Genomic DNA, 25,130 nt, shown 5'->3' on the forward strand with positions numbered 1-25,130 from the left:
CTAAAAGTGAGGGTGACTCAGGCAGGGAGCAGGGTCTTAGTTGAGCGGAGTGACTCACTCAGGATGTCTGGAAGAGGGAATGTGGTCTGGTGAGAGATAAGGTCATGTGCTTTCTCTGGGTTCCATACCTGGGCCACAAAGTCCCAGGAGGGAGGGAGGCAAGAGGGACCTGTAAATACAGACCACCTCTCCCGCAGACAACAAACTGGCTGCTGCCTGAGGTCTAAGTGAAAGCCAGATGTGTCAGTGGCAAGACACTAGGCTGGGAATCTCCAAAATCCTCTTCCGTGGCTTTTCAACGTAAGAAACCAGAGTTTCCAGTAAATAACCTGAGCGCAGACTTGGAAGAGTCAGCCTTAAGCACACCCATTCCCCAGGTTGGCTTCTCGCCCCAAAGTTCAGGACTTTCCCCAGAACATCAAGGGTCTTAAATTTTGTCCTTACTTTAACAGCAGCCATAAGTGGATGTGGTGGCTCACCCCTGTAATAATCTTCGCATGTGGGAGGCTACGGGCAGAGGATGATGGGTTCAAGGGAAATCTGGTGAGACCCCATCTACAAAAGTAAATAAATAAGTCTAATGCAGACAGTAACTAAAGCAATCATTTCAGACTATGTTGATGCCCAGCTATGTTTAGAATAAACTGCAAGGTCCCGTTTGAGCTGGGAGAATCAAAGAGTTTTCAGTGCTAGTTCTCTGTGTGGGAAGAGGAAGCAGGAGGATGTAGAAGAGGCAGAGGAGGAGGGAGGAGGGAGGTGGAGGAAGAGAAAGAAGAGGGTGTATCAGTCCCTTCCAAAGGAGGCTAAGGCAGACACCCGCCACAAGCACCCCTAGCATCTGGGGTCAAGGCTATGGATGGGGCCAAGAAGCAAACCTAGCAGGAAGCAGCAGCACAAAGAAAGATTTGGTGGGCCTGTAGCTGGAGGGGGGCAGGAGACAGGGCTCGGCAGATGTATATGTACACCAGTCCAGTTTCCTGCCGGGGTGATCCACAGGGCCTAGCATCAGTCACACCCAAGAAGAAGGCCTGATCTGACCCTGAAGCTAGGCCCTGGCAGGCTCTAGGACCTCTCAGCCACCTCAGGCCTGGCTGAGCTCCCCACCAGCCTCACATCACCCTGGTAGAGAACTTTCTCCAGAGCCCTTGTTTGAAGCTCCAACTCAGTCAGCCCCACCCTAGCATGAAATCTGAGACTAGGGATGGAGCCCTGAGCCTATTGCTATTCCCCAAAATCATTCCCATTCTCAACATGAGCATAGCTTCCTATCCATTCTTGGAGGCTGTGCTCCTGTCCTGGTGCCTCCTCAAAAATCTCCACTCTGCAAACCTTCCCAGACCCCTTCAACCGCTTTGCTCTGCCCTCCCCATCACCAGGAACGAAGAGCTGATGAGGGACCCTAATCTTCCTGGCTTATGCTGTGTAACATTAGTGTGCGCTTGGACACTTGCTTAGAATGTGATCTCTTTAAGGACAGAGATCTGTCTGACAACTCTTTACACCTCCCACAACATCAAACCCAGCCCTGAGACATATCAAGAAACGTACATCACTGAATGGATATGAGACACCGTACAGGGTCAGAGAGATGTTAGCTTTTTCTAAAATCCAAGTCCATACCCTCTCAAAGACATTAATCAAGAGCTGGAGGCACAGAGCACAGGGAATGAACTTTTATATAGTGTTTGCTGTGTGTTAGTAATAAGTGAATTATATATGTTCTCAGATTTAGCCCTTACCCACCAGCTAGTTCTCTAATGAGGAACTGAAGTTCAGAGACTGTGCTCAGCCTTCCCGGTGGCTAATGAGTCCTTCAGATTTCATGCCCTGCTCATTCTTCCTCCTGCCCTCCTACCACACACAATGAGATGGAGACTTTTACTGTCCTGGTTTGCCTACAGCATACCAGGCATGGAAGAGGAAAGACTGAAGGGTTTGGTTTGTCCTGTCCTGTAAAATGGTCCCTATCCTACCTAAGGGTGGATGGAGTAAGGAGAGTCCCTGATTAGGTCCTCTGTGCTCAAGATTGTAGCTGCCTGTCCCAAGACTTTGTGTCCATTCCTTGTGTCCCAGTCCCTGGCTCTAGCTCTTTGCAGACAGGCTGAAGCCAGAAGTGGGAAGTCGAGGAAAAGTTGTGACAACTTGTCCCCAGTGTGTTCCAGACAGCCTACTCGGGAACATCAATTAGGCCAATGGCCTGAGTGTGTCTGGTCATCTGGTCACTCCAAGGGAATCACAGCAGGAGAGTCCTCATGAACAAAGATCACACACACACACACACACACACACACACACACACACACACACACACACTAGAAGCCCTGACTTGACTAATTAGCCTCAGGTGTCTGTAGGACCAGAGAGCTGATGTGGAATATCTGAGATCTCTTTGTGAGATTCATTTGCTAACCTAACTGGGCTCTGGCAAAGCTCTCCTGGCACACAAAGGCACAGGTAAGTCCCCCTGTGCCCCCCAAGCCCCCACCCCGAGGCCGATTTCTCTGACTTTGACAGCTGTCTCTTGAGTGTTCAGAGAGCTCTTGCTGCTGGCTAGATTCATAGGATTGACTATGAAGAAGTATTCCATAGAACCTCTTGAAAAACTTTCTCCTTCCACTGGGCTGAGAAGCCGGGAAATCTATCCCTTTGGAGCTGCAGGCCTTCTGGGCATCAAACCAGACAGATGTGCTGTGCGGCACTATGGCAAACAGACAAGCAGGCAAACACCAGTGTTCCACAAAGCAGGAGGGATAGGGGAGAAGGGACACGGACGGACACATACACACACACACACACACACACACAGAGAGAGAGAGAGAGAGAGAGAGAGAGAGAGAGAGAGAGAGAGAGAGAGAGAGAGAGAGAGAGAGTTTGGCCAGTAAAGTTTCCCGGTGGAGAAAAAGCCTCCTTGCCAGCGGGATTCGCTGGGACCGAGGGAGGTTTCCCCAGGATTCCTCTGTGAAGGCAAACGGCAGCCGCAGCAGTTTCCACAAACAGCAGCAAAACTTCAGTCCTAAAAGTCCCCCAAACTTCCCCCTCCCTTTCTCCCTCGGTCTTTTGTTCCCCCACTGCATTGCCAACCAAGCAGCTCCCAGCTTCCCACACTGGACTGTCCTCCCCCAACCCCAACTACAACCCCAACCCCAACCCCTGCCCGGCCAGGAGCCTCGATCCCAGCCTGCCCACGCCCGGCTTCCGTGCGCCCTGGGGGAGCCGGGGGTCGCTCACCCGCCTTGCAAGGGTCTTTGTAGTTGAGGAGCTCCGGGGCGTCCTCCTCGCCCAGGTCGTAGGTGTAGTCGGCCAAGTCCAGCGGCCGGCCGGCGCGCGGGAGCAGCAGCAGCAGCAGTAGCAGCGGCAGCGACAGCAGCGGCAGCGGCGGGCGGGCCACGCCGGGCATGCTGGCGGGCGGCGGTGGCGGTGGCGGTCGCGCCCGGACGCGGGAGCGGGGCGACGGGGAAGGGAGCGCTGAAGGCGAAGGGGAGGCGCTCTCCCCCCGAGGCCACCTCTTCCCGTCCCGTTTCCTGTCTCCCGCCCCCCGCTCGGCCCGGCTCTCTCCGGCCCTGGGCTCCGGCGTCCCCTCGCCCTCCTCTCGGTCGCTCCCTTTCTTTTCTCGCCGCCCTCCCACTCCCCACCCCACCCCCCCTTTTAGGGAAATGAGCTCGCTGGAGGGCGGGTTTTCGCCCAGCTCAGCCCCCCTCGGGGCCGGGACCGTGCTCGGCCGGGCCGGGAAGCACGCCAGCCGGGCGGGGAGGACGAGAGTAGCACCGCCCGCCCCGGAGGGGAATCCGCTGCCTGGGACTGGGGCAGGGGCCGGGGAGGGGGCGCGGGCCCGGGATGACCGGAGGCACCGCTCCGCGAGGGGCCCCCTACAGGCCGCTGTCTTGTACCAGGCGGAGTGCCTCCGGGCACGGGACACGCTGTCAGGTCCGTTTCCTCTTAGACACTGGATCAGCGATCGATCGTTCTCTCCCAGAGACTCCAGAGTCTGTCTGTCTTAGACCTCGGCTTTCTCGCTTCTCGCTGTTTCTGTCTAGCTGTCTCCCTGCCTGTCTCTGTCGCTGTCCTTCCTTGCGGACACACCGCTGGAGGGCGCCTAACACCCGTGTATGGCACCCAGGTCCCGTCCTCTGTCCCTGCCTTTTGCTCTGTTCCCCATTACCTGGGGTAGGACCAAACCTCCATCACTCTTAGAAAGGACGTGGCAAAGCGCCCCAACTCTCCAAACCCTCTTCTTCCCAGGACGGCTTCTGCTAGAAGCTGAGAAAATGTGAAAGAAAAGAAGCGCCACTCTTTGTTTTTCAATCAGGCTGCTTTATTCTTTTGTGGTAGGATCCCCTTGGCCCATAGGAGAGACACCTTTCCTTTACAGACTTCCACCGGTTTCTGGGCAGGAGCAGCTTCCTGCTTGTTTGACAAAGACCCTTTGCGGAGGGTCTTTTCTGTCCCGCTGCGGTTTCTACCGACCCTGTGAAGCAAAGAACTGATGCTTATCATGTGAGGGAAGGGGACTGAAGAAGCCACCCGCTTGGGTCCAGTGTGGGATGTGTCTGGGAACCCTCCATCCTCCGAGCTCCTGAGACCACTGACTTTAAGAGATACCTAGTAGGTCCCCTGACAAAGCAGGCACCCCAAGCCCTGCCAGTGTTGCCCAGGCACCCTGAAAGGTACTGTTGCTCACCTGTGGGGTGCTAGATATAGTAGAGTGGTAGCTCTCCACACAGGGTGCTCACAGCAAGGCCTAGGAAAGCCAGGTCTCTCCCGGAAGCATTAGACTCAGAACCAGCATCATGCCCTTCCTCCTGGCCCAGCTTAGAGGTGGGTGTGGAGGGCTTGGCCTGGAAAGAACACCTGCTTTCAATGTCACCTGCTTTATTTAGTGTGGGACACTAAGTTGGTAAGGCAAATTCTCGAGGGTCAGTTTCCTCACGAATTCAGAGAGGGACTGGGTTGGAAACAGAAGCCCATAGGTCATGTCTAAGCTCAGCCAAGGCCAGCAACTTAGCAGGGCCACCTGAGAGCTGGTAGGGATGGCAGGACCCAGGTCCATGGAGAGAGGAGAACATGTCTGATCCAGAAACATCAATACCACACAGGGTACGCTAGTCATCCTTTCACATGTCCCTCTACTCAACCCTCAGAGGAAGACTGCTCGCTCCCTCTCTAACATACCCACCTGGAAGTTCTGGAGTTTTCTAGCGAAAGCCTCAAGACTAGGGATGCTCTCTGGAGCCATCTTCATGATGTAGCAGTAGGTTCCTGGAGCTGGCTTATAGGCCGTCAGGAGCTAAGGTATACAACCCTGGAGGTCATTCACAAGGTCCCCTTGCCTTGCTTCCTCCCCCACCCTCGTTCTCAGCCAACCAACTTCCTTTAGATTGTCCACGGAGGGTGGGGGTGGGGGTGGGGTGGTTCAAGCATCTGAGGTGAGGTAGCCAGGCACAGAATGGGGAAAGACCTCTGGAAATGCTCCAACTGGCTAGTTCCAGTAAAGTCCCAGTGGTCCCTCCGGCATTCTCACCCGCTGGTAGTCATACACAACGATGCCAGTGGAGCCGATAGAGAAGGTAGCAATGGTGTCTGCTCGCTCACTCAGGGCTAGGCGTTTCTGAGTTTCCGGTGCTCCGATGCTCATCTCAAGGACCTAGGGGAAGGATGTCGGAATGCTGCCTGGTATTTCTCTTTCTTCCCTCACCCTTTCGGTACCCATATCTACTCAGAATCCTCTATCCTGAGATCCCAGGAAGGCTAAACATAAGAGGTGTTGGAGCGACCGATGGTTATCACACTAGGCCAGGGCCTGGGGGAGAGGATCTAGGCAGGATGGCTACCTCATCTCTGTTTGTGTTACCCAAGATGTGCTCATATCTGTCCACTCCCTTCTCTTCCTCCCGAACAGCTGCCCATCCCCCCATCATGTCCCCCAACCCCCTGTCTGCTGTGTCTCTTTGCCCAACCCAGGCCCGCTCACCATCTCAGTGTGTTTCTGACTCATGTGAAGGCCCATGAGCAGAGCCCCCACAATCACCACGACAACGAGGACCACCACCACAACCACGATGAGAAGGCGTTTGAGGTGCACGGGGCAGCAGGGAATGCGGAACTGGCTCCTGGGACCCGCTGAGTAATCCTGAGAGAGCAAGGGGAGCAGAGAGACAAGTGGGTAGTGGAGAGGGTGGCTCCCGCTCTCCCTGTGCAAGGGGGACACACCCCCCAGACCTCTTTAGGCTATGAGTGTGCAAGGAAGAGCTGGGGAGATCAGAGGCTTTGGGGAAGGAAGGCTTTGGGGAAGGTGGTTGGACTCTAACAAAAATCATAGCTACATAGAAAGTTAGAAGCAAAGTCTAGGTTTGGAATAATCCAAGAGAGCCAGCTACCAATCTCTTCTTCTGTTTTCCCACGACGACTGATGCCCCAGACATAACCTGAGTTTTTGCTCCCTCAAAGGATCCAGGTAGCCCCGTCTCTATGCCTTTACACGGGTCCCCTTTGTTCCTTCCCAATCCAGTCCATGTGCCAGCTTCATGGTTTTTTACACTTATTTAGTGTGGGTGCGTGTATACGTGTGTAGGGGATATGTTTGAGTGTGCATGTGTGTGATGTGTGTGAAGGTACGTGTGTATGTGTGTGTGTGGTATGAGTGTCTGTGTGTGCACATGTGTGTGGCGTGTGTGAGAGTGTATGTATGTGGTGTGAGTGTGCATGTTTGTGTACATGTGTGTGGTATGTGTGAGGGTACATTGTGTGTGTGTGTGTGTGTGTAGTATGTGTGAGTGTGCATGTACATGTGTGTGTTTAAGTCAGGGACAACTTTCATCTCCTTTCATCATGTGAATTCCAGAGATTAAACTCGAGCCACCACATTTGGTGGCAAGCACCGCTACCTACTGAGCCATCCTTTTTTTTTTTAAGGAAAAAAAACCCATATCTATGACCCAGGCTGCCTTTCAACTCCTCATCTATCTAAGGATGACCCTGAATGATTATCTTGCTTACACTTCCAAACAGTGTGCACCTCCATGCCTGGATTATGTGGTACTGGGGACCAAACCCAGGTCTCCACATTTGCAAAGGGCTCTAGCTACTGATCTACAGTCCAGCCTCACTGTCATTTGCTCTGTGGGGCTTCCTGTAGCCTCCCAACTACGTGGTGGTGCTATCGGTGATCTTCACAGGACTTTCTATTGACCCCTCTGTGGCTCTCCATCCCTTTATACAGGAATTTGTGGCTGTCATGCTTGCCTTTACCAGGGACTCTTAATGATCAAGGTATCTCTATCCTAACAGCCCAACCCGAAGCTAATTGAGTATATGAGTCTAGAAAAAGAAAAAAAGCCTACTGGAGGATGGACAGTCAAGTCCAGTATACTATGTATGCACACACACACACACACACACACATACACACACACTCACCGGTGGACTCTCCATCAGGACCTCTTTGCTACCCACGTCCATTTTGTAAGGTTTCTCTCTCTCTCTCTCCTCTCCTCATCTCTCTGGTGTGACCAGTGTCTTATATATATCATCAGAGAGAGAGGACAGGGGTGAAGGACTGGGCCTCCTGTCTGCCAGCCAAGTCCTTGGCTTTGTAGCTTGTTTGTTCCTGGCTTTTTAGAGCCCAGGCCCCCGATAAGGCAACTGCAAGAACCCCCAAGGGCCCTTGGCCTAGGCACATGAATCCTCTTGGCCCCAACAAGAGCAAACCTGGGTGAGGTAAGCAAACTCACCCTCAGGCCACCTGCTCCTCTCACCGTGGGTGTCTTTCTGGCATGTCTGCCTCGCTTGCTGGCACCTGCCCCTGCAGCCCTGTGGCTTCTCTTCTTCTCACAGGCCAAACTGTTCTGGTGGCAGCCAAGAAATCTGGCCATTCCTCGCCTCAAGATAACCTCCCCAGGCTCAGGCACGAGTTCCATTCAGGGACTGAAAAAGTGGCGCTTGTTGATGGGGCTGGAGAGGAGGGTGGTGGAGGAACAGAGCTTGGGACAGCACCTGGGGTCCATTAGCATGGTTCCTTAGGGTCAGATTCCTCTTTACCCCACCTTCTCCCACACGTGCCATTCCTATCCTCAGATTTGCTCCTGTCTTCCTAACTCTGGAAACTCTGTCCCCACGGATGGGAAATTATTACTCATGGGCGCTGAGTACCGTTTCACTCTTTGCTTTGGCATTGTCTGTATGTTGACTGCTCTGATGGCTTACTCTATAATACCCTTATCACCCTTTGCCTCCTGGCACTGAGGATCACACTTAGGGTCATAGCATGCTTGGGAAGCCCTCTACTGCTGAGCCACGTCCCCAGCCCCTGACATTTTCTTAAGCCAAGATGACCTTGTCCAGGATTGAGTGTGGTCCCAGCCATCTCTGCTCCTCTACTGCCCTATCTACCCTTCTGTGCTCCTTTTTATAATAACTTCTAAAGGAGCCCTATGTGATTTCACCAAATCCCATTCACTTTCACGACCTCCTCCTCTTCCTCCTTCTCCCCATCGCTGCCTTCTCTCTTTCCCCAAATCCTCTCCTGTGCTATGGGGTACTAAGTCACATCTACCAGTGAGTGACCTAGGATTGCCTGCACCCTTTCAACTTGGGGTTGGATACATGCCTCCAATTCCCTTTTAAAGACTTATTTATTTTTATTTGATGTGGATGAGGGCTTTGCCTAAGTGTTTGTCTCTGTACCACCTGAATGCCTGGTGCCCTTGGAGGTCAGAAAAGGACATCAGATCCTCTGGAACTGGAGTTACAGAGCGTTTCCAACTTCCATATGGGTGTTAAGTGTCAAGCATGGGTCCTCTGGAAGAGCAGCCAGTGCTCCTAACCAGTGCTCATCTTTCCAGCCCTCCAATTCTTTTTTAGTTGTTGGCCAGATGATCTTGAAAAATCTTTGTGCCTCTGAACTTTTATGACTGTGTAAGCCAGAGCACAGTACTTCCCTGTATTGACCTGACACCCTGTTCTCCCACACAGGTGCCAGGTTGTCTCCCAAGTTGTTTCAAAGACTCCTCATGGACATACCAAATCCACAGGTGTGCAAGTCCCTTATACAAAAATCACCTAAAGAAGTTACATACAGATGCATATTCTCGCACATGCTTTAAAAAAAAATTGCTTTTGCATAACCAACAACTCTCTAATTTGACTTAGGACTCCCTCAACAAGAGAGAATTCATACCTAGTACTGGAAACCTAGCTAGCTACTCAGTACTAATGATGGTTATTGGAGGGGAGCCTACAACCACTACACCAACATAATCCCTAAGAATAGTCTATACACATTTGTCCTTACACCCACGGAGAAGTATAGTCCTCACCCCTCGTCAAGGAAACTTGTTTTTGCAACAGACAGAGACTACTACAGAAAACCACAACCAGTCAAAATGAAGAGTTGTGGAGTCCAGTCCCAATGAATACACCCACAAAACCCTTCACATCTAAGGCTCCAAGGACATTGCAGAACAGGAGACAGAAGGGTTGTGAGAGCCAGAGGATTGTGATCAGGGACTTTGCTTGAGACTGTGTCTCCTAGTGTTATCAGAAGCTCATACAAACTCTAAACTAAACAACCCGACTGCCCAGATGAGAGACAAGAACGACACCAATGAATGGGCCAAACTGGATGAGGAAAAGCCCACAAGGCCTAAATCCTACACAAAGAACCATGGGCAACTGGGGGAAGCCAGGGTGAGGGTGGGAAAGGGTGGCCCTCCCCAGGGAAGAACATACCCATTGGTTTTCCAGTACCAAATGTTCGGCCTTGAAAACACACATACAATATCAAAATATTTTTAAAAGGAAAAAATGTTTAAAACTTTCCAAAAGAATTGTTTTTGAGGTTTACTTTTTGCCTGCATATGTATCTGTGTGGCACGTGTGTACTGTGCCGTGGAGGCCATAGACTGAGCCAGATCCCCTGGAGGTGGACTTCAGCTGTTGAACTGGGGGACTGAATTCTGGCCTTCTGCAAGAGCAATGCATGCTGGTGACCTCTGAGCCATTTCTCCAGTCCCTTGATTTTACTTTGAGACAACCTCATCTCCCCCCCCCCCCATCCCAGGTTGGCGTTGAACTGGTGGCAATCCTCTTGGCTTAGCCTCCCGAGTGCAAGATTATACGCATGTGTCACCGTGTTCTGTTCCATGTATTGTTGAATGGGTGAATGCCAAATGCAGATACAGCGCCAATTCTACTTGAACTCTGAAATGTCACCCAGCTCCCTAGCACCTTGTCCTTTCCCTTTGATCACAAGCTGGCCCCCTTCTCTCCAGCCCTGGCAGCCTCCCTGTCCCCCAAGAATCCCCTCTCCAGCTGGAGGGCCTCAGTATCAAGGCTGTACAGCAGTCTGGCATCTGAGATGAGAGTTCCTGAGACACTTAGTGGAGGGGAGAAGGAAGGAAATGTTTGCTCCCACTGTCTTCCTTGGCTCTCTAACTGCCCCCTTAAATATTTGCCCAAGCCTCCCACAGCTCAGCAAAGTGTCTTAGTGTCAATGGAAAAAGGGGAGGTCTGAGGGAAGGAAAGGAAAAGAGAGCCAATGTTCTCTCCCCGTGGTTGTGTGCAGGTGACAGATGTAAAAGACAGCCTCCTTGCACTGCCCACCCCTCTGCCCAACCCCCAGGCTCCCACTCCTACCCTGGGTTGTTCTGGAAACCTTGAGATTGATGGCTGACTCACACACACTGGGTCTGAGCCAGGTGGGCAGCAGGCCAGCAGGAGAGCCAAGAACTGGAAGCATCTCGGGGTCCCTGTGGGCATCTCGGGGGGCCGCAGTGTCCAGTTGTGGTACTTATTCCGAACAGGAGCTACAGCGGGGGCTTGCTATCATTGCTAAGTGTAGGGAGAACACTTCTGTTCTCTCTCGGATCCTCAGGCTGCCCTTAAGCTGGGTTCTCACAGCATTGGGACTTTAAAAGAACAGCAACAACTTGTTTTTATGGGGTCTGGGAGAAGCTGCTGTCAAGCTTCCCTGAGTGAATTTCAGATGTTTCTCAACATCTGGTAGGGGTCTTGGGTTCCTTGGAGAAGGAAGAGGAGAGGAGAGGGAGTGGGGAAGGAGGGAAGCTACCTCTTCAGCTTGGACACAGACCTCAACCTTGCCCCCAGCCCAGCCCTATGGTACAGCCTTCTTTACTTGCTCTCACTGAAGCTAGTCCTGACTGTGAATGCACTCACCCTGAAAGGCCATGAGTCAAGGGCACATACTCTGTGACCTGTCCCTCAGCCCCAGACTCTGCAATCCTTTCATGGTCCCTCATTGTTCACCTGCCATTTAGCACACACAGTGTTAACTGGAATCTGCTATGAAAGATGGGGAGAGGGTTGTCAGCCTACTTGTCTTCCCAGTCAGAAGGAAAGGAATATGTTAAACATGTTTTTTTTACAGTTCTGTGAACTTGTCACAGCAAGGAGCATGCACACAGCCTATATGTGATCGTACACAACCAGAAGGCTGTTGTTACCAAACACAAGGAGTTTCCCTCCGCAAGTCCCTAGTGTCTTCCTTTGATACATGAGGTCTGTGTTCCCCCTGGAAGCTCTGGAACCCACAGGAAAAAAAGCCCTACTTTTCTCAACTTTACTGTGTTCATCTCTGAAATGGGCCTACTGCCCCCCCCACCCCGACTTCCCCGCCTCACAAAGCTGTCCTGACACTCAGATGACTTCATGGGCATCAAAGGCCAATCGTCATCACTGTCATCTACTTCATCCTCAGGGCACCTCTCGCTAGCTAATCCTAGGCTCCAAACTCCTCCCCCTTGTCTCTGGGTTGCCCTCTGTGACAACTCTGGCAGTGGAAAACCTCACAGTGGCCACTATCCTTTGCCTGCTCCCAGCCCCTCAGCTGCACAATCCAGGACAAGATTCACTCTGCCCTTTGTGTGCTGGGCAAAGCCGTGCCAGGGACGAGTGGGGTTGGCTGTCCAGCTGCCCCAGTCATCCTCCTTACCCCTCCTTGCTCCTTCCCCTCAAGCTGGCTCACACAAGGCAGCACGGGTAACGAGGCTAGTGGGTGTCAAAAGGCAGGAGTATCCCAGGCTGCAAGACTGGGGACTTTAACTCAGAGCAGAGGTTTCCCCTTCTGGCTGAAGGTCGGACAACTAAAGAAGATGTTTTGTTGTTCTTCTTCTTTGTTTGTTTGGGGTTGGGGGGGTTGGGTTTTTTCTTAGCTGGGATCTCACTATATGGCCAGGAAGCTCTTGATTCTTGATCATCTTGCTTTAGCTTCCCTCTAGAGCATCAATTCTCATCCTGTGAGTCCACACCCCCTTGGGGGTCAAATGACCCTTTCACAGGGGCCGTATGTCAGATATCTACATTATGATTCATAACAGAAGCAAATGGGGCTGTAGCTCAGTTGTTAAGAGTGTTTGCCCTTGATGTGGTTTGAGCTCCAACATCACGTTTTGTTTGTTTGTTTTTGTTTTTCAAGACAGGGTTTCTCTGTGTAGTCCTGGCTATCCTGGAACTCACTCTGTAGACCAGGCTGGCCTTGAACTCAGAAATCCACCTGCCTCTGCCTCAGAAGTGCTGGGATTAAAGGCATGTGCCACCACCGCTCGGCTCACATTTTTCTTTTTAAGGTAGATACATGGTTGTAATCCCAGCACGTGGCAGGTCCAAGGGACGGAAGTTCAAGGTTATCCCCAGCTATGTAAGTTTAGGGCTAGCCTGGAATACTTGAGACCTTGTCTCAAACACAAAAAGAGGCATGTGAGTCAGCCAGTGATGGTGGTGCGTACCTGTATTCAAGTACTCTAGAACAGTGGTTCTCACCCTTCCTAAGGCTGTGAGCCTTTAATACAGTTCCCTGTGAGGTGCTGACCCCCAACCATAAAATTACATTCGTTGCTACTTTGTAACTCGAACCCAGGTCCTTGTGCACACTACCACTAAACTATATTCTCAGACTTCTATATCTTTAACAAAAACCACTGCAACCATTTATTTATTTATTTAATGATTTGTTTGTTTGTTTGTTTAGGTATGATGGTGCCTCAGCATGCTTGTGGAGATCAGAGAATAGCTTCTGCCACTTAGTTCTCTCCTTCCGCTATTTGGGTCCTAGGGATTGAACTCAGGTCGTCAGGCTTAGGGGCAACCTGCTGCGCCATCTTGCCAACCCACACGCCTTTGCCTTTTTAAACAAAAATAGCTGTAGAAAGAAATGTTGCTGTTATAATTCTTTTTTTTTTTTCAAATCTCTTTAGACTGAGATTTCATCAAACACTCTCCATGTAGCTCTGGAAAATTCCAGAGTACTTTTTGTGGCAACATGGAAGTGCAATAGACAAATAATGTCCTTCTTAGGTAAAGTATGTTGACCTCGGGGACTCCGTGGAAGGCTCTCAAGGAGCTTTGGACTCTAGAGTCACCCTTTGAAGAGCACTGGTGTAGAAAGATTGCTGTGAACTTGAGGTTGAGCTTCTGGGCCTAGGGCTACACTTTCCTTATCTGTAGATGGAAATTAATGTCCCTTTCCTCCAAAGGGCCAGCCAATTAACCGTGCCAAGTACACAGTAGAGATAGGGAGTTTGGCAGCTTTTCGCTTTCTTGTAGCCTCAGTTTCCTTATTGATGAAACAAAGACCTGAGCTGGAGCACCCCGAAGGCTCTTCCAACTCCAACTGTGGCCGTGCAGCGTGAAACGGTCCACACTTCCCACTCCAGCGGTTACCCTTTCCTTTTTCAGCTCACAGGCACAAAAGCACGCTGTGTTCCTCAGCTGATGCAAACAAGCTCGCACCCTCAAGCTCCCAATCTCTCATGCCAACCTGGATGTACATGAGTCACTTGCGACATACCCCTTAGTTCTACGCCCCCTCAAAACCAAGACACACACACAGGTGCACCGTAGGTCCACAGATCCATGTGCACCCTGCATAGACACAATTCTTATACAAATGCATTCTCTGCACACACAATTCTGGAGATCAGACGCAGAGCCTGGTGGCCTGGTAGGGCACGCTGCGGACGGGTGCAACCACTCCATCCTTTGGCTGCTCTCCCGCGGGCGCCGGGCCTGGGCCTCCCCGCTCCGCCCCCGCGCGCGCCCCCGCCGCCTGCGCCGCAGTCCGCGTCCACCAGACCCGGCAGCCAGTAGTTGCGGTCCTAGTTCCGCGCAGAGCTCCGGAGCTGAAAGGACTGCAGTCAGCGCCCGAGGTCAGGAGGAATAGGTGGCGCCTAGAAAGCGGGTGGCACCAGAGTTGCGGCAGCCCGGAGGTGGAAGCTCTCGAGAGGGGCAGAGCAGCCTGCAGGGAGCAGCGGGGCGCCGGCAGGCTGGTGTTGGGGAGACCCTGCAGGAGGCATGGCTGGGCTACGAGCCAGGCGGGGCCCTGGGCGCAGGCTACTGGTGTTGTCCACGCTGGGTTTTTGCCTAATGCTGCAAGTCAGTGCCAAGAGACCTCCTAAGACGCCCCCCTGCCCACCCAGCTGCTCCTGCACCAGGGACACCGCCTTCTGCGTGGACTCTAAGTCGGTGCCCAAGAACCTGCCTTCAGAGGTCATCTCCCTGTGAGTGTCTACCTAGCCTTGGGGGTGGGGAAAGGAAAGAAGGCACAGAAAGCTCTGGAAGAGAGAAACCCTGCTCCTCTTTTAAGAGGATATGGACCAGGAGCACTCCCAGGTATCCTCAGAACTGGGGACTCCAGGCCCCAGTCTGCAGGGAGCGCTGCAATCTATACAGCAGCCATAGCTTGGGTAAACCAGAATTCATGGCCAAGGATGAATCATCACCATCAGCAGCGCAGAGACCTACTGTGTGTGGGTTGGAGGGAGTGTCTACAAGAGCATGCTGGCCCCACCCTGTGAGGTCACACCAAGGACAGAAAGCAGGACTAATAGCAGCAGGGGGAGGGGTGACAAGTATGCTTGCCCTCGTGGTACCTTGGCATGGGCCAGACTACTGCCACTGGGTCTGCTATTGTGCACACAGCTGGGCCAGCCTCACTTGCAGCAACTGGCCCATGACTCCCACCCCTTTGCCTGTGGGGCTAGAGAGACTGTGAGGTCCCCCTTCTTGCTGCCCCATCTCTCAGCAGCACCAAGACATTGTGGGTGTTGGGTAATGGTGCTGATGCTGGTAATGGAACCTGCTCTTGGCTGAGAGGGAAGGTGAGCCTCGGGCCACTGTCGCTTCTGGAGGCAGCAGGGGGAGAAGAATGGAGGACATTGAGTTTTGGGGGAAGAAAGGGTAGCTGCAGGTGGGGGCTAGGGCTGCTGAACCCAGAAGCCACTGCCCTGTCCACCTCTGTCCACAGTACAGGTCCTTCAGACACTTACACAGTCTTGGCTCCTGTGTTCCCTGCAGGACGCTGGTGAATGCTGCCTTCTCAGAGATCCAGGACGGAGCCTTCTCCCATCTGCCGTTGTTGCAGTTCTTGTATGGATAGCTTTGTGGAAGGGCGGGTGGGAACGTGGTGGGAACGTGGTAGAACCCGACAGATGCTGAACCTGGGTGAGAGTAGGTGGAGGGAGGGTTTGAAAATGCAGATGTCCCGATTAGAAGCAGAAGATGGAGTGACATGAAGTCAGGAGTCCGGGTAGCAGGGAAACTGCACACAGAAGCCAAGAATGGGGGATAGAGCATTAGACTCCACTTCTCTAGGGGGTCTAGGGAGTTGGGTTGAAATGGCCTGGCCCAGTGCCAGAAACTGGACACTTCAGAGGAGAGGGTTGTGCTAAACACAGGTGACCCCAGGAGTCAGAGTTCGGGAGGCATGATGGACAGCTGTTGGTGCAGGGCTAGGGTGGGTTAAGGTGAGGATGAGAAGACTGGACGAGGAGATGCCATGGAAGTGGGCCAGGAGCCAGCTCGGCAGCATAACGTTGCCTCCCACCATATTCAGGAGCTAACAGGGATCTTGGGGCATGGAAACAAGTTCACACCAGGCCTTGCTGACCAGGGGTCCTGAGGGATGGGGGAAGGGCAGTCCAGTCTTGAGGAAGCTCATGGGTGAGGCAGTAGGCATGGGCAGCAGGCACACCCTCACAAAGTCTAATTCCTGCTTTGTCTTCCCAGGTTACTCAACTCTAACAAGTTCACACTGATTGGAGACAATGCCTTCATAGGACTGTCGCACCTGCAGTACCTGTGTGTGGGAGGGAAGGGTCAAGGGCAGGGTGGAAGGAGGGGGCCCAGTCCCTAGTGGGATGGGAGGGAAAGTGCAGGGGGAAGGCTGGGAGCGGGGTGGGAGGGACGAGCCCTTGAGTGCCCTGACTGTAGGATGAGCGGGGGGGGGGGGGGATCATTTCTCCCATGCCCCTGTCATCTTGCCTAATGTCCCATCACTACTATGGTGTGGCATTATTGCACATGTGGAAGCCTGTCACTGGCTCCTGTGCTGGCATCTGGCCTCAGATGTAAGGAAATCACCACTGGGGGGGGGGGTGGTCTGGGACTCTGAGTGGCAACTAAATCAGGTTGTTATTTTCTCCAGCTTCATAGAGAACAATGACATCTGGGCTCTCTCCAAGTTTACCTTCAGAGGACTGAAGTCCTTGACACACCTGTGAGTACCTGACACCTGTACCCACATGGGACTGGAGACCCTGTGACCTCTGGATATGGTCACGATCTTTAAGTGATCCTGGGCTCTTTCTTGCAGCTCTCTGGCCAACAATAACCTGCAGACACTGCCCAGAGACATCTTCCGTCCCCTGGACATCCTGAGTGACTTGTAAGACCTGAACCCTGCCTCTTCCCACAATGCCACAGAGGGCACACCTTTCTGAATCCAATCCCGCAGAGAGCATCCCCCTGGAGGGAGAGGTGTGGGAGTCAGAATTAGGGTGCTCAGAGACTGGGAGGATTTGGGTTTGAGGGCTTTGTGAAGGTGAAGTCAAGTTAGATGTAACTGAGAGCCTTCCAAACTGGGATTCTTCAAGGACCACACAGCCTTTCTCAAATGCACATTAGATGTGTAGGGTAAACATGTGTGTTTGTTTGAATGTTTGGTTGATTTGAATTAACATTAAAGAACGCAAGCATATCTGCAGCCATTTGCTATTATTTATACCAAAATAAATAAGATAAAATGGAAGCTCCTGACTCCTGAGGAAGAGGGATGTGACATAGAGTGGAATAGGTTGCCTGTTGCAAAAAGTGCCTGCAAGTGTGCAGGCCTGGAGTCTCAGCTACTCAGGAGGATGAAGCGTGAGGGTCAGAAACAGTAAAAAGTTGCCTCCTGCCAGGCGGTGGTGGTGGCACACCTTTAATCCCAACACTCGGGAGGGAGAGGCAGGCGGATTTCTGAGTTCGAGGCACTTGCCTAGAATGTGCAGTCCTGGGTTCCAATCCCCAGTGTTACAAAACTTAAAATTGTAAGTTAAAAGCCAAAGACACCTGGCTAGTTAGGTAAGCAGGGCAGAGACTTAGGCAGATGCTGTGGGGGCCTGGTCCAACCTAGCTATGTGTGAGCCTTCCACGGCAGCTTCTAAAGGCCAGGTAGGCTGGTGGGCAGAGCAGCTAAGGGTCTGCCCCCGTCTGTGTCCCACCCTCACAATCCAGAGACCTCCGGGGCAACGCACTTAACTGTGACTGCAAGGTAAAGTGGCTGGTGGAGTGGCTGGCACACACCAACACCACGGTGGCTCCCATCTACTGTGCCAGCCCGCCCCGCTTCCAGGAGCACAAGGTGCAGGACTTGCCTCTTCGGGAATTCGACTGCATCACCACTGGTAGGATGTGCCTCCCCTCCGGCTGAAGGCCACCCAGCTGGGCACACCCAGCTGCTATAGCCAGGTTCCCACTACCACCCAGTGGGTTGGTGCCTTATTCCTTGAGGTTGATTCCACCAACCTACATCTCTTGTCCCTGCAGATTTTGTCCTCTACCAGACTCTGTCCTTCCCAGCAGTGTCTGCAGAACCTTTCCTTTACTCCAGTGACCTCTACTTGGCTCTGGCCCAGCCAGGTGCCAGCGCTTGCACCATCCTCAAGTGGGACTATGTGGAGCGACAGCTTCGAGACTATGACAGAATTCCAGGTACCTGGGTGTGGCCTGCCTCTGCTGGTCCTATCCTGCAGGGAAGGTGATAGGAGGCTCTTTTGTCTAACTCCAGTCAATTCCTAAAGGAAGAGGAAGGGATGAAAAGTGGTTTCTGCCTATAAGGAATTCATAACAAATGAACACTTTGAACCAATTCTAGCCCTGATACACATCAATACACCTATTTTATAACATAAATTAAAATATTTTAGCTGGGCAGTGGTGGTACACACCTTTAATCCCAGCATTTGGGAGGCAGAGGCAGGTGGATTTCTGAGTTTGAGGCCAGCCTGGTCTACAGAGTGAGTTCCAGGACAGCCAGGGCTACACAGAGAAACCCTGTCTCGAAAAACCAAAAGAATAAATAAATAAATAAATAAATAAATAAATAAATAAATAAATAAATGGGCTGGTGAGATGGCTCAGCAGTTAGGAGCACTGACTGTTCTTCTGAAGGTCCTGAGTTCAAATCCTAGCAACCACATGGTGGCTCACAATCATCTGTAATGAGATCTGACGCCCTCTTCTGGTGTGTCTGAATACAGCTACAGTGTACTTACATATAACAATAAATAAATCTTTTTAAAAAATACACATAAAGTGAATTAATTTATAAATAAATGAAACATTTAACTGAAAAGGTATCGGAGAAAGAAACTATCCTATCAGGATTACCCTATCCTTTGAAGAAGGCCAGTATATACCAAATAATATCTATAATGTACATGCCTTAACCCCAGCACTTGGGAGGCAAGACAGGCAGGTTTCTGTGAGCTTAAGGTCAGCCAGATCTGCATAATAGAGAGACTCCACCTCTAAATAAATAAATAAACTAACCAACAAACGAATTATTTAATTAAGTAAGTAATTAAATACTGAGAGCTAGGAATGAAGCCCATTTGGTAGAATGCTTGCCTAGCGTGCACAAAGCCCCTCCGTTCATGATTGTTCAAACCTATAATCCCAGCATTTCGGAGATGAAGGCAGGTATCTGGAGAGTTCAAGACCAGACTTGACTATATAGTGATAACCGTCTCAAAGAAAAGAATAAAACAAAGCAAAGCTTGCCGGGGTATGGTGGCTCACACTTGGGATCCAGAGCACTTGAGATGCAGAGAAAGATGATCGTTGCAAGTTCAAGACCAGCCTGGCCTATATTGTAAAGTCCAGGCCAGCCGGGGCTTCCTTGTCTCAACAAACTAAACTAAGCTAATTATGGCCCCTGAGTCCTGGGTGGGACTGCACTGGGAGCGGAACTCTATAGCAGATCTCAGTTGCGGAGCATGTTCAGAGGCTGGCCTTTCACGTGGGTGGGTGGGTGGGGTTACCCAACACTGCCTAACCCCGAGTGCTTTTGTCCTGGCAGCCCCTTCAGCTGTGCACTGCAAGCCGATGGTAGTGGATGGCCAGCTCTATGTCATTGTGGCCCAGCTGTTTGGTGGCTCATACATTTACCACTGGGACCCCAACACCACACGTTTCACCAAGTTGCAGGACATCGACCCACAGCGCGTGCGCAAACCCAATGACCTGGAAGCCTTCCGCATCGATGGTGACTGGTTCTTTGCAGTGGCTGACAGCTCCAAGGCAGGCGCCACCAGCCTCTACCGTTGGCACCAGAATGGCTTCTATTCCCACCAGGCCCTACACGCCTGGCACCGCGACACCGACCTGGAGTTTGTGGACGGTGAGGGCAAACCACGGTTAATTGTGTCTAGCAGCTCGCAAGCACCTGTCATCTATCAATGGAGTCGTACTCAGAAACAGTTTGTGGCTCAGGGAGAGGTGACTCAGGTACCTGATGCCCAGGCCGTGAAACACTTTCGTGCTGGCCGAGACAGCTACCTGTGCCTTAGCCGCTACATTGGCGACTCCAAGATCCTGCGCTGGGAAGGTACCCGTTTCTCTGAGGTGCAAGCCCTTCCCTCCCGAGGCTCGCTGGCCCTACAGCCCTTCCTGGTGGGTGGTCACCGCTACCTGGCACTGGGCAGTGACTTCTCCTTCACCCAGATCTACCAGTGGGATGAGGGGCGACAGAAATTTGTGCGGTTCCAAGAGCTGGCAGTACAGGCCCCCCGGGCCTTCTGCTACATGCCTGCTGGAGATGCCCAGCTGCTCCTGGCCCCCAGTTTCAAGGGACAAACACTGGTGTACCGACATGTTGTGGTGGACCTTAGTGCCTAGAGGGGGGTTAAGTCCTTTGGGTTCCTCAGGATGGCACTGTATGATGGGTGGGGACCTCTGTGAGCAACTTGTGGCCCCAAGTGAAGTCACAGGTGGCCAACCTGTCTATGTAGCTACACACACATACACACAGAAGTGGACCTGGGCACACACCAGGGACTAGCCCAGGGGAGCCATTCCCATTACTGTAATCAGCACCTACGTATTCACCAGGCATCCAGTGTCCAGGTTCTCTATGTGCGCACCAACAGCCCCTGATCTTCAGTGCTCCCTGCTCTGCTCTGTCACTAGTGTGTCTGAGTGACAAAGCGGGTGCAGGAAGGGGTGAGCCACAGCCTTCTCTTCTCAGCTTAGCTTTCTGCCCTCTGGCCTCTCCTCTGGATGCCCGAGGTGCTTGTGTACCTGTTTGGCATCCACAGTTGCAGCCTCCCTGCAGGTGTGCCCACACTTCCAAGTGTGCCTTCCCATGCCATGCTCCTTCTGCATGCACCTGTGGACACTGATGGATGAACTCAGCTGCATACTTGTGTATACCCCGCCACACTTCTGATTCCGTATCTGCACATGTCTGGGGGTGTGTACGTGAGTGGACTAGGTGCTGGGCAAACTGGCGTCCTTGATACCCCGTAGCTGCTCTTCTTGGAGAGTGCCTACAGCACCCACACTTTCTCTGCTCTCCCCAGTGTGCCCCCTGTGTGGCTCATAAGGATAGCAACAGTAAGCGTGACCATGGCCTCGTGGGGACAAAGCCACTTCATCCAGAAGCAATAATAACAAGAGGCAACAGCAACTGGGTTCTTCATAGTGCAGTATAGCTTTCCTCACTAGAGTTTTCTTCCACGACTCAGTCCCAGCTCAAATGGACATGGGTGGGAAGGATTTCTCTGGATAGCTATTGCTTTTTCAAGCTCAGGCCATCTCCTCTCTCACCCCATCTTTGAGATGCGGACCCCGAAGTGTGATTGCTCCTTGACTGGATATAAAAAAAAAAAAAACAGCCAAGGCAAGAATCCTGAGACAGCCTGAGCTACTTGTGTGGGCGCCAGGAACATGTTGGTAGCCCTGGCACCCCTCCATGCCATGGAGATGCCCCCCGGAGGCACAGCTCGGTGGAGGCTGGATGAGGATGGCAGGGAGGGACACCTGGGAACCAGGCCTCTGCTGCCCTCTGCTGTCCTCTGGGAGCAGCAGCCCTGAAGTAGGAAATGATCAGGCTGAGAGGATTTCTTGCGGCCTGATGCACCTGGGGATAATGCTAAGATTCCTTTGCTTTGAATAAAGTTCCACCCCACTGCTAGCTCTCAGGTGTCCTCAGATGTTTTGCTAGTAGCAGAGACAGGGTTGTGTCACCTATCCCTGCAGTACACAGAGACCATACCAGCTTCCTCTTGGCTCCTTTCCCTCAGATGCCGTCAAGGTCACCTGGCACTAAGGTTAGGAGTTCGTGGTGATGCCACCCAGGTGCTGGGCTAAGTGATGAGTCTCTTCCACCTGGGACTGACTCACAGGCCACTGTTCCTTCCTGGAGATTATAGGCACGGACCTGCTAAGACCTAGGTCTATCCCTTGGTCAGGATGTCTCTAAGCAACATGGCAAAGACATGCTCAGCCCTTTGCCACCCTGGCTATCTACCACTCGCTCTCTGAGCTCCCCACTGGACAGATGTCTGCCATTGTTACCACAACCACCAAAATGAGGCACCTGGGAGAACTAGGTAACACGCTGGTCCTTCTTCTCCCAGTTTTTAACCAGCCACCAATTCCCCACTCTTTACCTCTGAGGGTTTCCAAATGAGCATCCTTCCCCTGTCCCCTTGCCCCACTACAACCTTCATCCAAGCCTGTCCTCATTGCTATGGTTTCTAGATCCCTCCCACCAGCCTACTTCTCAGATCCTTCTGGTCTGTCCTTCCTGAAACATCTCTCCATTATGTCATCTGCTACCCAGGAGCCCGCTTTGGCTCCGAGCTCTTCTCAAAACAAATCCATGGCGTTGTGCCTGACATAAAGCTCTTCAGGACCAGGTGCCAACAGACACAGCGGCACTGGTCCCTCTCCTGCTTGTTTCCATTCTGTCCATCCCTGAGACTCCAGGAAGAGCCCGGGACAAAAGGAGGGGGAGGGGAAGATCATCAGACAGGGTTTGGGCTGAAGCAGTGATCAGGGTCACTAGGGAACCCTGGTGATAGCACCATGTTGCAAAACTGCCACACTCAGCTGTGTGGTCTCTTTCCTTGTCATTCTTTTCCACCCCCAGACTTGAAAAAATTGGGAATCCATTGCCATCTTACATGAGAAGAAACGAGGAAAGGGACAGAAACGGTAGATGTGACAACCCCAGGAAGGCCTCTTCCCTTCTCCTGTTCCTCACCTGTCCCCCAGGGTCCCTTTCATTTCTCACAGGTCATATATATGTCTGTCTTAGGGTTTCTATTGCTGTAAAGAAACACCATGGCCGTGGTGAGTCTTATAAAAGGAAATATCTAGTTGGGACTTGCTTATGGTGTCAGAGGCTTAGTCTATTGTCAGTATGGTGGGAAGGATGGTGGCACACAGAAAGACGTACTGATCTGCAGGCAGCAGGAAGAGAGAGTGACCTGGGCCTGGTTTGGGCTTTTGAAACCTCAAAGCCCACTCCCCAGTGGACACACTTTCTCTACTAAGGACACACCTATTCCAATAAGGCCACACCTCTTAGTCCTTCTCAAGTAGTGCCATTCTTTGAGGGCCCTAGCATATGAGAGGAGCCTGTGGAGGCCATTCCTAATCAAACTAGCACCACTGTTTTAATTCCCATTCAAACCATGTCCAAGTGCATCACATATCACTGATCTGCCACAAGAGAAGAAGACCAGGTCTGAGAACCCCCAGAACATGTATTAACCCCATGCTCTGAGCTCCAGTCTGGACCGCACATGCCCAGATGTCATCTGGATTACTTTGCTTGATGCCAACTAGTTTCTCTGAACCTCAAATCCCACAAAGCAGATTAGCTAACGTATTTTGTAGAGGATGGGGATTCACTTCGCTTACTGAGGAAAAGCAGTGGATGGCTTTCAGATACTTACTTCACCTGTATGTGTCTCGGTCTCCTTATCTGCAAAGTGGGTCTAATGATGCCCAACCAGCAGGCTCATCTATCATGGAATAGACTGCATATTGGGCCCGCCTTATCATCCTTGGTGAGCTTTAAGTGCATTGGACACAGATGTGCGTCCGTCCTCCTGAAGACTGTGCCTGGCACATACTTATGAGCTATGCTGGTCTGCAGGATTGTATTTGAGATGGAGTGACTCCAAGCTGGGAGTTCATGAGAGCGAGAGACAGGCACTCCTCAGTGACAATTGCTCTCTGGCAGTGAGGGTTCCTCCACCACCTGCAGTCTCAGAGTTCCTTCCCCCCCCCCAACTCCCATCTGTGGCTTCAGGCACCCAATCCTCCCCTACTGTCCCTGGCTACAGCTTGTAGTAAGGGACAGGTCTAGATTTCTGCTCAAGTCACATTCAAGTGCATGTGGCAGAGAAGACACCCTTGAATCCTCTCTACCTCGATCCATGGTTGCCTTTCTCCCTTCATTCCTTCCTTCTGAGATTATCTCTTATAGCCCAGGCTGGCCTTAAACTCACTGTGTAGCCAAGGAACTTTGAACTTCTGACTCTTGTCTCCAAGTTTCCAAATGCTGAGATTACAACTGTATACAACCACGCCACTTTTCTGTGCTGCTGGGTACTGAGCTCCGGACTTTATATATCAGGCAAGTACTATACCAACACAGCTACATCCCCAGCCATACCCACTGAAGTTGCCAAGGGAGCTGGCTTTAGTCTCCCAGACACCTTGGCCTTCTGTTGCCCAGTTGCAAGATAAACATTGATCCTAACAAGTCACTCCCTTCAGTGGAGAGACATTCCCTCCATCAGACCTTGAATGCCAAGCTTTCTGTGCAGCGGCTGCCTGGTCACCTGCCTGAGGGGGTCAGTCATGAGTCCAGGGAGCTGCTTAGCAACTCTGGGTCACTGGATGACTGTGTCAACAGTTCAGGGCCAAAGGCTACAAGAGCCAGAGTCTACTTCCTCTGCCAGAGCCTAGGAGGGTGACACTTGGCTGCCAGCGTCCTGCTCCCCCATGAGGAACCCAGCTCCCAGCATCAGACCTCTGACTTTTTGTCCTTTAACTTTCCCAAGCACAGGCATCGGGACCAGGAAGGAGCCTTGTGTGGGTGAGACAGTCCCAGCTTTGAGAGTTCAGAGTGGGCACAGAGCTCTTTCCAGCGAATGAAAACAGGAAGCTCCCTTCCCCCCTCCCTTCCCCCAGGCCACCCTTGCAATCAAATCCTCCTGCCTCAGCCTCCTAAATGCTTGGATTACAGGCGGGGGCCACCACACCCAGCTTAAAACAAGGCTTCAGTTGGCTTGGGGAGATGGCCTAGTGGGTAAAGTGCCTGTTGCAGAAACTCAAGGATCTGAGCTTTGGTCTCTAACATCTGGGTAAAAACCAAGCATGGAGGCACATCTGGGTAATCCCAGCACCTGAGGAATGGAGACAGATTCTGGGGGGGTTAATGTCCAACCAATCTCCCTTAAACAGTGAGCGCTAGGAACAACGAGAGACCTTACCACCACTACCACCACCCCTGAAAAAAGTGGCCCGTGCCTTTAATCCCAGCATTCAGTAGGCAGAAACTTACAGGTAGTTTTAGGCCAGTCTGACCCGCATAGTCAGACCCTGCCTTAAACAAGCAAACAAGAAAAAAATGTAGAGAAACAATTGAGAAAGATATCCTGATGTTAACTGCTGCCCTTCACAAGTCCCTTGCCTGTACACACACATGCACAGTCATGCATGCATCACACATGCACAACCATGCATGTACCACACTTGCACAGAGGCTGTAATGCTGGAGTCAGGGAAGAGGTTTTAGAATCAACCAGTGGGTGGACATGCCAAGGGTCCTGGATTCACAT

The 25,130-nt window shown here is 52.0% G+C and overlaps 3 protein-coding genes across 7 annotated transcripts in view; 1 reads left to right on the top strand and 2 right to left on the bottom strand.

Annotated features, from left to right (window-relative positions):
- The window catches only part of Bmp1 (bone morphogenetic protein 1), a 49,841-nt gene extending 45,820 nt beyond the window's left edge, over positions 1-4,021 (bottom strand). The window contains exons 1-2 of one of the 3 annotated variants that reach the window (XM_029469021.2): positions 3,888-4,021; positions 3,229-3,398 (exon numbers count right to left, since the gene is read on the bottom strand). In XM_029469021.2, coding sequence (XP_029324881.1) covers positions 3,229-3,397 — 169 coding nt within the window. In that variant the 5' untranslated portion in view covers position 3,398; positions 3,888-4,021. Of the gene's footprint in view, positions 1-3,228; positions 3,608-3,887 lie in introns of those variants that run through there. The other 2 variants (XM_021181280.2, XM_085828749.1) reach the window with 2 other exon arrangements.
- Positions 4,022-4,313: 292 nt separating this feature from the next.
- On the bottom strand, positions 4,314-23,902 carry Sftpc (surfactant protein C). Of its 3 annotated transcripts, none has more exons than XM_085828751.1 (7): positions 23,793-23,902; positions 15,276-15,446; positions 5,969-6,127; positions 5,519-5,641; positions 5,174-5,284; positions 4,679-4,835; positions 4,314-4,465 (listed from the first exon to the last, which is right to left on the bottom strand). In XM_085828751.1, exons 3-6 carry the CDS (start codon positions 6,002-6,004, stop codon positions 4,689-4,691), a joined length of 417 nt encoding a protein of 138 aa, XP_085684877.1. In that variant the 5' UTR covers positions 6,005-6,127; positions 15,276-15,446; positions 23,793-23,902; the 3' UTR covers positions 4,314-4,465; positions 4,679-4,688. The 3 variants fall into 3 exon arrangements, with proteins under 3 accessions (XP_085684877.1, XP_085684878.1, XP_085684879.1); XM_085828752.1 differs by lacking the exon at positions 23,793-23,902 and adding an exon at positions 17,984-18,055; XM_085828753.1 differs by lacking the exons at positions 15,276-15,446; positions 23,793-23,902 and adding an exon at positions 10,630-10,685.
- On the top strand, positions 13,944-21,558 carry Lgi3 (leucine rich repeat LGI family member 3). The gene is made up of 8 exons (XM_021181513.3): positions 13,944-14,507; positions 15,304-15,375; positions 16,015-16,086; positions 16,433-16,504; positions 16,601-16,672; positions 17,503-17,672; positions 17,815-17,979; positions 19,349-21,558. Exons 1-8 carry the CDS (start codon positions 14,302-14,304, stop codon positions 20,164-20,166), a joined length of 1,647 nt encoding a protein of 548 aa, XP_021037172.1. The 5' UTR covers positions 13,944-14,301; the 3' UTR covers positions 20,167-21,558.
- Positions 23,903-25,130: the final 1,228 nt, after the last annotated feature.

This window comes from Mus caroli, unplaced genomic scaffold (assembly GCF_978045245.1).
Source record: "Mus caroli unplaced genomic scaffold, Mus_caroli_1 scaffold_12, whole genome shotgun sequence".
Lineage (NCBI taxonomy): Eukaryota > Metazoa > Chordata > Mammalia > Rodentia > Muridae > Mus > Mus caroli.

What these genes read in the sequence shown, in the direction of transcription:
- Lgi3 (XM_021181513.3), top strand. Translation starts at nt 14,302, where the DNA reads ATGGCTGGGCTACGAGCCAGGCGGGGCCCTGGGCGCAGGCTACTGGTG. An exon ending in CTGCCGTTGTTGCAGTTCTT is followed by an intron (nt 15,376 to 16,014) that starts GTATGGATAGCT and finishes TTGTCTTCCCAG; the next exon opens with GTTACTCAACTCTAACAAGT. An exon ending in CTGTCGCACCTGCAGTACCT is followed by an intron (nt 16,087 to 16,432) that starts GTGTGTGGGAGG and finishes TATTTTCTCCAG; the next exon opens with CTTCATAGAGAACAATGACA.
- Sftpc (XM_085828751.1), bottom strand. Translation starts at nt 6,004, where the DNA reads ATGGGCCTTCACATGAGTCAGAAACACACTGAGATG. An exon ending in TTGTGTATGACTACCAGCGG is followed by an intron (nt 5,285 to 5,518) that starts GTGAGAATGCCG and finishes TGTATACCTTAG; the next exon opens with CTCCTGACGGCCTATAAGCC. An exon ending in GAAAACTCCAGAACTTCCAG is followed by an intron (nt 4,836 to 5,173) that starts GTGGGTATGTTA and finishes TGTTCTTTCCAG; the next exon opens with GCCAAGCCCTCCACACCCAC.